Below are 13924 nucleotides of genomic sequence, written 5' to 3' on the forward strand. Positions count from 1 at the left end.
TCAATAAGAAAGTGTGGATAAGTTGCTATCTGCACAGGTAGAGGGACTACTCATAAAGACAAATCATGGATCCAATGAAGGACCGAAATATAACAACCCAAGACAGATGATGTAAATATTCTTACTTCTATTTTACAGTGAGGATACTGAGGGTGAATGAGAACAAAGTAGGTCCTATAGTGTCAAAAATTCAACTTCATTAAAAAAGTATCTATGAAACACTTATTATATGCAAGGCACTGAGGATACAAAGAAAATGGAAACAGTCCCTGCCTTAGTGGAGCTAATTAACATTTTACAAGGGTCTGAGTAAAAACATAAATTGAGGAGAGAGAGATTAGCGGCAGCTCTGTAGATGAGGCTTTGAGTAGGACCACCAAACAACATCGTCGGTAGCGCCTGGCTCCTCCCCAGGAGGATGGCCACCGAGTGACAATTTGTCTTTACTGCAGCAGCTCTTAAGGGACATCTACTTAGGTGTGGGTGAAGTGACCACACAATGAAGTCAAGGATCTTCAGAAATCACAGTTCCAGCGACGAGCTTGCCTGAGATCAGGGCCAGCACTCTGCAGGGTGCCTGGCAGGGGGCAGGTCCTTACTGCTTATGGACAGCATGATTGATCGGGTTGAGGATACAATGACACCCGTGACTTCACTGGTAAAGGAAACATTGTCTACAAATGCAGGTGGGCACCTTCTCTGTAACTTCTAAGCTAAACTTCCCCTGGGTGTCAGGCAGGACTTGGAACCACGATCTTCCTGTCCGGCTCCCCACTCCATGACGGCACAAAGAAAAGTTAAACAGGGCCGGTGGAGGTTAATAGCGCCGGACCGAGCTGGAACCAATGACCACTGGCTCTGGCCACCAGTCAGGGCTTGATTGATTGTTTTGATGATTGTCTAGATTTAAGAAAGTGATGAAGAAAATGTTAATAATACAGACTGAACTTAAAGGTGTATCTTGGGTACATTTGAAAAAGAAAGCCGGTTGTTAAACATTTACAAGCCTACCCTCTGGTAGCAATCCAATTCATCCATGCGGACTTGGGGACAGAAAGCGAGTTAGGAGTCAGGATTTGGATGGACCCGAGGTCCACACCCTTCCAACTCTGCCATTCTATGTTTAGAGGAGTGACATCACATGGGAGGTACAAGGGCCTGACCCAGTCCAAAGGCGAGGAAGCTTCCAGATTCCAATTCAAAATGACGACATGAAGCCCCTCCCCCGCCCTCCTCCGCGGTCCTCCCGCAGCTGCGCATTTTCCGAGCTGCAGCCCGCAGGGAGGTGGAGGAGGAGGAGCGCTACCACCAGCTCTCCAGGCTCGGGAGGGGCGCTCGCGTGGCACAGTGAGCGCGAGCCCGAGCCGCGGCGGCGCGCGCTCCCGAGCGTGTGGCCTCAGCGGTGCCGCGGAGGGGAGAGCGCCGGAGGCGACGGGACAGGGTGGCCGCACGCGCGTCCGCGTCTCTGCGGCTCTGCGGCTGCGCGGCGGGGGCGTGCTTAGCGGCGGGCGAAGCTGCAGCTGGGGAGCCGTACTTGTCGGTTAAGATGGCGGGCCGGGTGAGTGAGGGTCCGGGAGCGGGGCAGTCGAGGCAGGCTCTGGGCTCCGGGTATCCCTCTCTCTGCGTAAGGCTTGTCGTCCCCGGGGGGCAAGGGTCGGGTAGAAATTGAGGGGGGCATGGGGAGGAGGTGGTTACAGGTAAAGTCAGGGAAAGGAGCGTGGGCTGGAGGAGCGATTGTGAGGAGGAAGGGGCTGGCGCCCCTCGGGAGGTCCGAGGCGGCAGAACCCCCTCCCCCCGCGCTGCGCTCCGGGCTCCGGCAGCCCCCTTGCTGGCCAGCCGGGCAGCGGCCGGTGCCCCTTGCTTCCCCTGTCCACCCCGCTGAGCTGCCCATCCTGTCAGGGCCGGTGTGAGCCAGAGTGTGTGTGAGAGTGAGGTGGGGGTGGTGATAGAGGGTAGAATGACTCAGTGTTCGAGCCGTGGTTGTGCGGGGGTGACCTGTCACTATCCTTGCGGGGCAGAAAGATGCTGGTGCAGAATCTCACTTAGCGGGGTTCGAGGGGGGAGGGGAGGTGTTTTGTCTTAATGAATGACCCTGCTCGGAATGCCTTAGTGCATTGCCCTGCTTGGGGCTTTTTCTTCCTACTTCCTCCTTTAGCCTATCTCAGAGTAAATGTGGGAAGGGCTGGGTGAGGATGCGGCTGGGTTATGTGCTGAGCGGCTGTACTGCAGTACAGTCTGTAGCAGAACCCAGAGGCGATGGTGCATCTTGCACCTGCTGCAGACCTGGGCAATATTAACTTCGTCATTAGGGACTTAGAGGGGCTTTTCTGAGTTGCTACTTGTGCTAAGCCATTGGAATGGATTATATACCAATGACTAGAATGTACCTGTGTGGCATATATATGTGCCTCACCCCAGAAGTACAGGTCATAGAATCTTAGAATCGGAAGGCTCCTCAGAGGTCACGTAGAATTCTTGTGCTCATGCAGTAATGTCTCTAACAATCTCTTAGATGTTCATTCAGGCGCTAGTGAAACATTGTCGATGAAAGGGAAACTCATTAGGTAACAAAGTAGCTTCTGCCATTCATTGTTGAGCATTTCAGACTTTGTTAGGACGTTCTAATTTATATTAATCTGAAAATTACCAACCTGCATGGCTGTAGCTTTGACCCTTTTGCCCTACTTATGTCCTTTGGAGTCTCACAGAATAAATATTAATCCCTTTTCTACAAGAGAGTTCATCAAACGTTTGAAGAAAATGACCATGTCTCCTTTTCTTGTAGATGTTAAAGCATTGCCATTTATTTCAAACTTTCCAAATTGATGTAATTCCTAAATATTTCATAAACCTGGTTATTCTTCTGTATGTCATTTCCATTTTGTCATTGTTCTTCTTCAGGTGTGTGGCTGTGGTACTGAACACAAGACCCTGGATATTGTGTCTTCCGTGCAGAGTACAGTGGAATTTGTTATCACCCTTAAACTGGGCATTATATTTTAATACTGCACTCTGTTTACATTAGGTATTTTTATGATTATGTCACATTCGCTTACATTGTGTTCCTGCTGAACTATTTTACCCTTTGGTCTTATTTACATGAACTGTTAAACCAAATTTCTCACATCCTGAGTTCGTGCAGGATTTTACATTCAATCAAAAAATTTAGTCTTATGGAAGAGACAAAAAAGAAAAAATACATGGTCCCTGTAATCAATAGTATACCCATTAAATCTGATAGTGTTGGTTCAGTTCTGTTATTTTTTTCATTTTGATTTGGAGATATGGCATTTTAGCTTTTCTCCCTGTATTGTCCACAGATTTGATAAGCACATCTTATATTTTTATTTACTTCATTGGTAACAGTGTTGCCATTAGTCAACACTCTTTGAATATGTTGATTTTACAGCTCACATTTCTCCATTTTATTCGGAGGGTTATCATGTGGTTAAATGGGAAAAGTCCTGGTTACTTGTGTGACCTTGGGCAAGTCACCTAACCTTACTGGGCCTCAGTTTTCTCATCTATAAAATGAAGAGGTTAGGATAGATGACCTCGGGGCCATTACAAGTCTAAATTCATGATCTCATGAAATATTTTTACTGAAATTGAAAAAAACTGTTTATGGTATATTCCTGATCCACTTGTCTAGTAAACAAACCTATTTAAAAAGATGCAGGATTAGTTTGACTTTATAGGTTCTTGAATCCAGTGACACTGCCCTCTTTGCTGTTCCTTGAATAAAATACCCTATTTCCCACCTGTGAGCTGGCTGCCCCCATCCCTGGAACACACTCCTACCTTATCTCTTCCTTTTAGTTTCTCTGGTTTCCTTCAAATCTCAGCTAAATTCCCATCTTTTGTAAGAAGCCTTTCCCAGTCCTCCTTAATCTTAGCGCCTTCCCTCTTGAGTATCCCCAGTTTATTCAATGTCTTGTTTGTACGTAGTTGTTTATGTATGACCTTCCCTATTAGACTGGGAGGTACTTGAAAAAATGGACTGCTTTTTGCCTTTTTTTTTTATCCCCAGTGCTTTGCACTCAGTACCTGGCACATAGTAGGTACCTAATAAATGCTACCTGACTGACCTCTTTCAGAGACATCTTCTTGATAATAAACTGTTTTGGAATTTTGCTAGGGAATGATGTTTAGGTTCTAGAACCTAATTTTTAAAAAATTGTTGTATTTGCCTGAGTCCAGTCTTCTGGCTCCTCTCTTTTTTTTCATGATTTCTCAAAGATTTGTTCCTTGCTTAGATTTAGAGGCTTATCATATGTTCAAAATGGTTTTTGTTTTTCTACTTTCTTCCTATGTAGTGTTGAAACCAAAAAGGTTTGTCAGAATAGTATTTATTTTCAGCATATAACTCCTTAAAACCATTTGAAATTCTTTGTATATCTGATATCAGGCCTACAACAGAATACCTTGCATATGGTTGGTTATAAAGGTAATTTAACTTTGGCTTTTTATAGATGAAATCATCTTATCTTTTCTTAAATAAACTGGAAAATTTGCAAGAAAATAAAATAGCCTGAAATATTTATTATAGTTTGATCAAGAAATAGATAAAATCCGAGGAGCAAGGAATTTACTTGTAAGAGAATATTTACAATGGCATTAATTTTTGCTCATGAATTTGTAATAGAATGATTTCACTGTATATAGGGAAAAACCGGAAAGATAAATGAAAGTAACAGAAAAATAGTCTTCTGTAGTTTTCCTATTCCCTTGTTTATAAACATCTAACATATAAACGATCCGTGTGTACAAACATTTATGCTGCCTGTATCTCTACTTGCTTTAAATTTGAAGCCCCTGCTGCTATGGCCTTGGGAAATGTTATGAAAATACATGAAGGTTTTAGAAAGGTTAGGGATGGGGACTAAGCCTTTAATTTCTTTGATGTAAGAACTCTTGCTAGGAAATTCTCTTTAATAATATAGACCTGCACCTGCTCTTCAGGAGGTTGTGTTCGACCTCTGAGTGTTTAAGTGACTTGCCCAGCTTGACCTAGCCAGTATGTGTCTGAGGCAGGACTTGAACCCACGTCTTCCTGTTTTCAAGGCCATCTCTCCATCCTTTGCAGGGACAGATTTCTAGACATGGCCAGCAGGTACTTTAGAAATTCATTTAGTTGATTCCTAAATCCTCTTAAAAATCTAAATTTAGTGTTATGGGATCATTTATGTATTAGTGTTGATCTTTTTACATTGGATTCTTCTTTTTCTGTGCCCAGCTCTCCCTTGAGAGAATGGAAACTTTGATGAGGGGCAGAGAAGTGGATAATTCAGAGCTAATGTGCATTTTGTAGAGCAGACCAATTCTGAGTGCTTCCTTTGGAAGGTTTAGCATTGATAACTGAGAGAAAGGAGTGCAGAGAAGGAGGAGTAGGGCAAAGACAGGGTCTTCTTACTTCATCATTTTGTCTGGCAGCTGCACTGAAGACAGAGAATAAAGAAAATTCATGTTCTTTTTCCTCCTGTGCTCCTTATACCCTGGACAGAGAACCCTGTAATAAATAATACTCTGTTAGTACTGTATAGTTCATTATCATCATGGGGTGACCATGAATGGGAACTTAGGAAATAATGGATAGTGAGCTGGTCTTGAAGCCCAGAAGACCTAGCTAGGTTCAAGCCTTTCCTCCTATACATACTGATTGTATGGCGCCAGGCCATAACCTTCCTCAGAGGCAACAAAATAAGCATAAGTAAGTGCTTACTATGTGCCAGGCATTGTGTTCAGTGCTGGGGATGCAAATACAAGCAAAAGAAAAATTCCTGTCACCAAAGAACTTATTTTTAATGGGGGTCGACAACACATAAGGAAGTTGAAAGTAGGGGGACAGCAGAGGTGTTGGTTGACCTGGTCCCCTTGACAAGATAGAGACCCCAGGAAGAACTCACCAGTGAGGGAAGGGGGTTGGCATGGCACAGGGATATTTCTGAGTGAGGGTACGAGAAGATAGATGTTCCAGGATGAGGAAGAGTCAGGAACTGAGGGAAGTTTTAGCATGAAATGTCAGCTCTTGAGACATGGTGGCAAAGTCCAGAAAGTCAGAAGCAGTTCTAGGAGGGGAAGTTGCCGAGGGGTGGCAAGAGTAGGCAGACTGTTGAGCTTAGAGTCCTGAAGACCGGAGTTCACATTCTGCTTCAGATGCTTAATAGCTCTGTGACCGTGGGCAAGTCATTTAACTTGTCCATTTCAGTTTCTTCATCGGTAAAAAGAGTGGTTAATAGTAGCAGTACTTAACCTCTCAGGGTTGTTATTAAGCTCAAATGAAATGATATATGAATAGATCTTTGCAGATCTTAAAATGCTATACATAAATACGTGTATCTATATAGAGAGAGATGTACAAGACAGTTCTCGTTTTACATAAATTCATATTACACAAGTTTGACTTCCTGGTAGGCTGCAGTAGCAGAAGGAGTACCATTGCAGCCCTTCAACAGGGGTCTTTTCGTGGGTGTCCTCCCCTCACACTCAGGCTTCTGGAGCCCCTGGCACTGAAGGGAACAGGGCCAAGCAGAGCCTTGCAAGGGGAGAGGGAGGGTGTGTGCTGTCTTCATCCATTAAGCAAGAACTGGTTGTATTTAAATCTAAATATATATTTATATCTATATGTAGATATATCTAATTTAGCTAGACGTATACATCTGTATTTCTCGGTTTTGCCTTCTACTGACTTTCCTGACTTCCTTTAAGTCCCAGCTAAAATTCCATCTTTTGCTGGAAGCCTTTCCCAATTCCTCTTAATTCTAGTGCCTTCCTTCTGTTAATTATTTCCCATTTATCTTGTTTACTGGCTTGCTTTGTATGTATTTGTTTTCAAGTTGTCCTTACCTATTTGATTTTAAGCTCCTTGAAGCCAGGGTCTGTCTTTTGTCTCTCTTTGTTTCCCCAATAGCACAGTGCTTTCATAGTAAGCACTTGATAAATGTTTACTGATTGATTATATACATATATGTATATGTATGCACACACATGCCTGTGTGTTTGTGTATGTGTATTTTGTCATCATTGTCAGAAGGAATTTTCTCACCTGGGAGTTCTCAATAACATTGAAATCACAGATCCAAGTCTCCTATCTGTCTGGATCCAACAGACTTTTTTAGAATAACAATTGTGGGGCCCTTTCAACAGTATCTTTTAAAATGCCTTATGTTTTCAGATCAGTTTTATTCTAATTTTAACAATATTGCTAAGTAGTTTGCAAAGTGAAATGGATGTGAATGTTTTCTTTTAATAAATTCTTTGTAATCTGGAACAGTTTTGAATGTGATATTTCTTTATCTGAGATGCTTCAAACAATTGTCATTATTTTTCTTTACTTTTATAAGTCAGTTTCTTGTGGAATTATTTACATTGCCAGAAGACGCTGGTTCTCTTCTGAACTTATAATCTTGTTTTTAAATTTGCTGCGTTTTATTTACAAATGATTTTCTAATTTTACTGGAACCATGGAACTTTTTTTTTTTTAATGGGAAACATCTCATCAGGATCAGTAGAAATAAATCCAAACTGGAGATAGCTTTCATTTCATTTGTATTTCTTCTGAATTTGGGTTTTGTTATTGGAACCAGGTTTGTGGATGTTTGTTTTATTGTCAGAAACTTACTTTTTAAAATACTTTTGCTTTCTGATATCTTTAAACCTATCATTATCCTGTTCTCAATTATCTGTACTGGTCAATGGTACCAAAAATATTTAGAGTTAGACTATTCCACTAAAAATATAAATCAAAGCTGGCTATTTTGTGTGATCTCTGCCCAGTGAACCATGTCATAAGTTGAACTTCTTCAGTGATTGTTTCTAGACCAGTATTGAGCTGGCTTTTTAAAGGAATTTTAAGTTTATGCCAATTTCTCATGGTTTTCTTCATTGGCTGGAGGTGCAACCTAGAACTGCAAAGTATATATATTTATAGCGTGTTGTTTATTGCTATTATGATTTTTTTCCTTTGAAGAACCTTCATGGAATCTCCGGGTTCTGTGGAACAATTTGAGAAATGTGCTGGACTGTGTATTATTTGTAACTTCCTGCAGGGAAAATAAATTCTGATTCTCAAATAGCTAACTTACATGTTAATTTTTGGAATATTACTAATCTCCAAATTGTATCTGACCTGGGCTTTAGGTCACATCAGACAACAAAGTCTGAAAATATACAGCTTATAAAGCAATAGTTTTATTTTAAAGTTCTAGGGCTTGAGACAGCTTCTGTGGTGTATTGTCCTTCTGTAGCATCATTTTTATACCCTTAGGCAATTTTATATTCTGGAAAACAAATTTTTATTTCCTCAGAAACTATTAACTTGTTAGTTTCTCCTTGAAATCTGAGGAAAGTTCATTTGTGAAGATTTGAAATTCTGAAAGAACCTTCTTAAATCTAGCTTTTTGCTTGTAGCACTATTCCTGCAACCTGTACTAGGAAAACGTAATAGCTAAGATCCAGTAGAATGAAACACATTTTTCATATTCTCTGTCATAATCTGGAACTGAGTCAAGCCTGTTTCCTGGTAGTTTAGGTCTGAAATTAGACTGAATTGACACACTCATAATCCATTAAATAGTTTAGGCATCCACAGTAGGGGAAGGGTAGTAAGAGCTTACATGTTCATCCAGAGGAGTGAATGCATGTACTAAGCCAAGTACAGTTTCCCAGTGCCTTTCATGCTGCTAGTCTTTGGTTATAAGCCCAAGGGCAGAAGCTCTATGTCTCATAGACTGGCTGTTTTGAACTCAGGTGGTCAGGAAGCTAAGTGAGCTTAACCTTAGTTCCCTAAGTCAATTGAAGGCAATTTTAGTACCTTTTATGAAAAAAAAAATGAGTCTAACTTGCATGAGAGGGAGGGGAAGCCTACTCTCTATTTTTCCATCAGAGAGATGTTGCATGGATTAGAATTTACTATGAGACCATAAACTCCATGAGGGTAGGAATTGTGGTTGATCTAAATTTTTTATCTTTTCCAGTGCTTAGCACAGTACATCCTTAGCAGATGTTTATTGAATTGAAACTCTATCAGCTGCATTTTGAGATTCATGTTATGGTTTTTGAATTAATGGTTTATGGCATGATTCCAGTGTATTTTCCCCAAAATAAAATATTAAAACCAAATATTTGAGTATTTTATGTTTATGACTATACACTATATTTCTGAGATCTATGTAAATGTTTACCTACTGCTGTTGATTTTCTTTTATCTTTTCTTATTTCTTGTCAAGATAGAAAAATGAAAGTCACTTTAATAATATTGACCTGTACTCCATAGAACCAGTTATTTTTGGTTTTGGTTTTTAACTGTCAGCCAAAACTATGTCAGTTTTTATACTTTGTTTTCAGTAACTCTGAAACCAGTAGGTTTAATTATCAATTTAAAATATTTTTTTTTATTTGACTATTTGCTAAAATCAGAAAGAAGTACTAAAGAGCTTGTAGATTTTGTGGAGGAAAATCCCTTAGGTTAGGAGGAAGAGCCAAAATAATTACCATTTCAAGTATGAAAATATGTGGTATTTAAAAAGTGTGGAATTTCAGGAATCAATATATTGTGTAAAAACAGTGAATGGTAGTGTTTCAGAGGTAGGCTAAAATTAATTATTTTTATTAAAATATTTTTATGCTTATGAAAAATGTTTTTATATATCTCCATTATCATCATGATCGACAAAAATGACATTACCAGTTCTGATTTTGTATAATCTTATAAATGAAAGGTGACAGATAGTTATGGGCAGAATTGTCTCACCAAGCAGAGAGAAATAGTGGAAGGTAACACCAATATGAATTGAGCTTGGGAAGATAACCACCTAAGCAAAGTCATCCCAAGGACATTCAAGGATAAAATTATTGAAAGAAAATATTGGAAAAGATTTGCAAAAATTACTACAGCAAATCCTTTCAAAGTAGAACCACTCGACTTTGACCCTCACATCATGGCCCTCGATGTACTTATGGAAGAGATAGTAATGGCACAAAAGAGAATATAGATGTGAAAAGTAGCAGAACTGAACCGAGTGTATCTAGAGGAGTTGCTGGCAACAACACAAATTTGAGAGCATTAAAGGATTGATATACAAGGTATCTGGAAGAGAAGAAGATAATGAAGGAATGAAAAAACTCTCAGACATTTTACATACCAAAGAAAGGTGATCAAAAGATAGCTACTGTCCTATGTTGCTAGTTTTCCATCTGTATATACAAAGTCTTTATGAGACTTGGTCATGTATAGATAAATGGACATGAATTGAGAGCATCCCTGATAAAGGTAATAAAGAGGAAGCAGACTTTTGCCATTGATATTAAGCAGTGGGCCACATCTTTACCATTTTACAGTTAACTCTAAAAGAGTACAGGGAAGGAATAATGGCTTTCAAGTTCAGATGCCACCCATGCCATTTATTACCTGTATGAATTTAAGCAAATCATTTCACCCTCCCTGGCCCTCAGTTTTCTTATCTGTAAAGTGAGGGGTTTGGACTAGTTTCCCAGGTCTCTTCCAGCTTGACCTCTGATATTAAGTTTCAGATGTCGTGAATGTAAAATCTCTTTATACTTACTGTTTGGTGATTACAAAACAGTATTTGACTCTGCAGAACAAAGCTTAGCCTATTTTGCAATGTAGTGTTTCCCAGCCATACATCAAATTATTGAAGATTCCTTAGAAATCATGACAACAGAAATAACCCTGTTAAGTTGATGTTAAAAAAACTCTGTAGAGGCATTAAACATGTATACATATGCATGCTCACCAATGGCATTTGCCACCACGATGGAGGAGTTCCAGTAACAGTCCAGATAAAAAATTTCCTGTAAAGGGTAGTATCCTTCAGATCCTCCTGTTTGTGGGTGACATGCTAGTTGCATCAAGCCCTAGAACTTACAGAGCCTTCTAGAAGAGATGTGTAATCACTTAAAGGTATTTGGCTTGTTCAGCTACACAGGAAAAATGAAATGAATGAAAAATGTCTATTGCCTACTTTGACCATGCATTTGGATAGATAGCCTATAGAACTTGTCTATCAATCAGTCAAGTAGTAATAATCAATAAACATTTATTAAGGACCAGACACTATGTTTAGTACTGGGGATACAGGAAAAAAACCCAAACTGAAAAACCAATCCCTGTCTTCAAGAAGTGGATGATTAAAAGGGGGAAGACAGCACACAAAAGAAAGCTGAAAAGCTGGGAGGGGAGTGGGAGGGAAGGTACTCAGTGCAATTGGCATAGTTTGAAAATCAAAGTCCAAAATGAATATAGCTCAGTGGGATGGGATATAGCTGAGTAGTATACCTGAGGTGGACAATAAAGATGAAAAATGAGTTGGCTCAGAAGTGAAAGGGGGGTAGGGAGTATATTGGATTGCAGATTCAGGAAACTTCAACGTTCCTTTACTGATCCCAAGCTTCCAATGAAAGCAAGTCTGTCTTTTTCATATTAACATTTTAGGGTTGTTATGTGCCAGTGAGACTTGGTATACAACTGCCTCCAAAAATTAAAAAATCAATAGCATACAGAGGACAATGGAAAAGTACATGGTGAGTCTTGTGCATAACCAATGAAGAGCTTCAAAGAAATCACTTGGAAAAACTTTAAAGTGCTATTTAAATGTTAGCTATTATTATTTTAAAAATGTTATCAAGGAATTATAGGAAGGGCAGATAGGCAAATTATATGGCAAGAACAAGTATGACGGATAGATAGCCAGAGTGCCACTCTAGTACAGTCAGTGTCAGGAGGAAGACATTCATATGGGACATATTATAAATTATAAGCATATAGTTCCTCCCTGTGAAGGAAGAAGACCCCTTGTGTTTATCTTATGGAATAACATGAACAAGAGTCACCCAGGAGGAGCTGGGTGGTGATAGATTGTGATTTGCTTTGTGGGAGAGAATTCTTGAATTGATGAGCTCGTTAGATCCATTTGTATATTAAAGTTTTGGAATTTCCCCAAATGTGTGTTCTATTCTTGAGGTTAATGTTGTTAATTCTTTGGCAGTTTTTCTGCTATACATAGTTTATATTGGCTAAAAATCAGAAAATAGTGCCTCCAATTGCAGCAGCTCCAGTTCTCTTTAAACAAACTGTTAACTATATTACTATACTGACTATATTACTATTTCTTATAGAAGTGTAAGCTCTGAAAAATGGTTGCCACAATGAGGAGACACAAAGATGGCAAAAAGCTGCCTTAACCAGAATATACTTAATCTTCTCGTCATATAGAGAGATGTCATCCAGAGACAACACTTGCTGAGAATACAAGATCATTTATAAAACATTGAAGGTCATTAGGTAGTGAAAAAAGCAGTTGTGGATAAAATTGACTTCCAGGTTCAAACCCTTTGGGTAGGGGTTCATAACATTTTTGTGTCATGGCCCCCTTTGGTAGTCTGGTGAAGCCTGTGGACACCCCAGAGTAATGTTTTTGAGTGCATAAAATAAAATACATTGGATTACAAAGGAAGGCAGATATATAAAAATGCTATTACCAACGTAAAAAAAAGAGGTTATCCAGGTTAAGAATCCTTATTTTAAAACTACCTTTGACTCTTCCCTCTCTCTTGCTTGTTGTATCCAATAGATTGCCAGGTTTTATTGACTCTGCCTCTGTATCTCTAATCTGCTTGTTTCCTCTACTCACACACTACCACCATCTGAGTTGGGCCTTTGTATTCACTCATCTGGACTATTGCAGTGTCTTCCACATTGGTCTCCTCTTTTCTGCTCTTCACTTTGGTCTTACACATGATACTAAAGTAATCCTCTGAAGGCATAGTTCAATCATGTAATTCCCTGTTTTAAAAAAAACAAACCAAGTCAAAAATCTTCAGTGATTGTGTTGCTCATTTAAGACCCTTCAAAGTCTGGCTTCATATTATTCTCCTTCTTTCATGCCCTCTTATCTTTTGGTCATTGTACTGCTGTTGTCTGAACCTGACATATGTCAGCTCCTCCTTCACAAGACTTAGGTAGTTTGTTCCCCTATGCCTGGAAGATGCCTCCTTTTGCTTTTCAGAATCCTTTTTGAGGTCCAGCTCAGGTTATTTCCTCCATTTAGCCTCCTTGTTCCCTTCAGATGTGACCCCTGGCTTTATCTTAGCCCTTCTCTGCCTCCATTACTTCTTACTTTGTATTATGCATCTATGTACATGTTATATCCCACTTTTCCCCAATTAGAATGAAAGCTTCTTTTAGGGCAGGGACTATTTCATTTTTTCTCTATTTAAGCAGTACTGTTGCATATAGTACTAAATATTTGTTGAATTTTATTAAATTTACAGAGAACACCTTGAGATCCAACAAAGTCAGATCATCCCAAAAGCATTTATGGATAAAATTTTTAAAAGTCACATGAAAACACATGAAAAGAAATAATTATGCCAGTATTTTTAATAGTGATTACCATTGGTACAAGTAGTGGAACTATCACATTTGAATTTTACCACTTCAGTACATGATATGTATCATCAGGAATTATGTGAGCAAGTGGCCATGACATTTAGGAAGATAGAAAGAATGACTGAATCTGAGAAGGTGCAGATGAAGTCCTGAAGGAGGCACCACTATTTTAATGGCATGTAAGGATTGATTTTTTCCATATCTCAAATGGGAAAATTGCAAAAAAAAAAAAAAAGGAAGAAAATGGAGGCTTTCCCCTTCCCCCTTCCTCTTCTTAAAGGGAAAAAGGTTACTAGAAAAACAGCAACTACTGATCCATGTGTTTACTTTCTTGATAACTTCTAGGATGGTGGCTTACCATTCATTGAGGTATTGTAGATTTGTGTAAAGAGCACCAGATTTTGAAGTCAGAGAACTGACATTCAATCCTTTTCCTGCCATTTATTTGCTGTGTGACTATGGGCCAAGTTAATTAACAACTTTGAACTTTAATTTCCTCATCTATAAAATTTAATA

General features: G+C 39.4%; 1 protein-coding gene across 2 annotated transcripts in view; it reads left to right on the forward strand.

The window, feature by feature from the left end:
- Positions 1–1248: 1248 nt before the first annotated feature.
- Positions 1249–13924, forward strand: part of NSF (N-ethylmaleimide sensitive factor, vesicle fusing ATPase) — a 209903-nt gene continuing 197227 nt past the window's right edge. The window contains exon 1 of one of the 2 annotated variants that reach the window (XM_072645938.1): positions 1249–1558. In XM_072645938.1, coding sequence (XP_072502039.1) covers positions 1547–1558 — 12 coding nt within the window. In that variant the 5' untranslated portion in view covers positions 1249–1546. The remainder of the gene's footprint in view (positions 1559–13924) is intronic. The other variant, XM_072645939.1, reaches the window with a different exon arrangement.

Source organism: Notamacropus eugenii, chromosome 2, assembly GCF_028372415.1.
Source record: "Notamacropus eugenii isolate mMacEug1 chromosome 2, mMacEug1.pri_v2, whole genome shotgun sequence".
Taxonomy (NCBI): Eukaryota; Metazoa; Chordata; class Mammalia; order Diprotodontia; family Macropodidae; genus Notamacropus; species Notamacropus eugenii.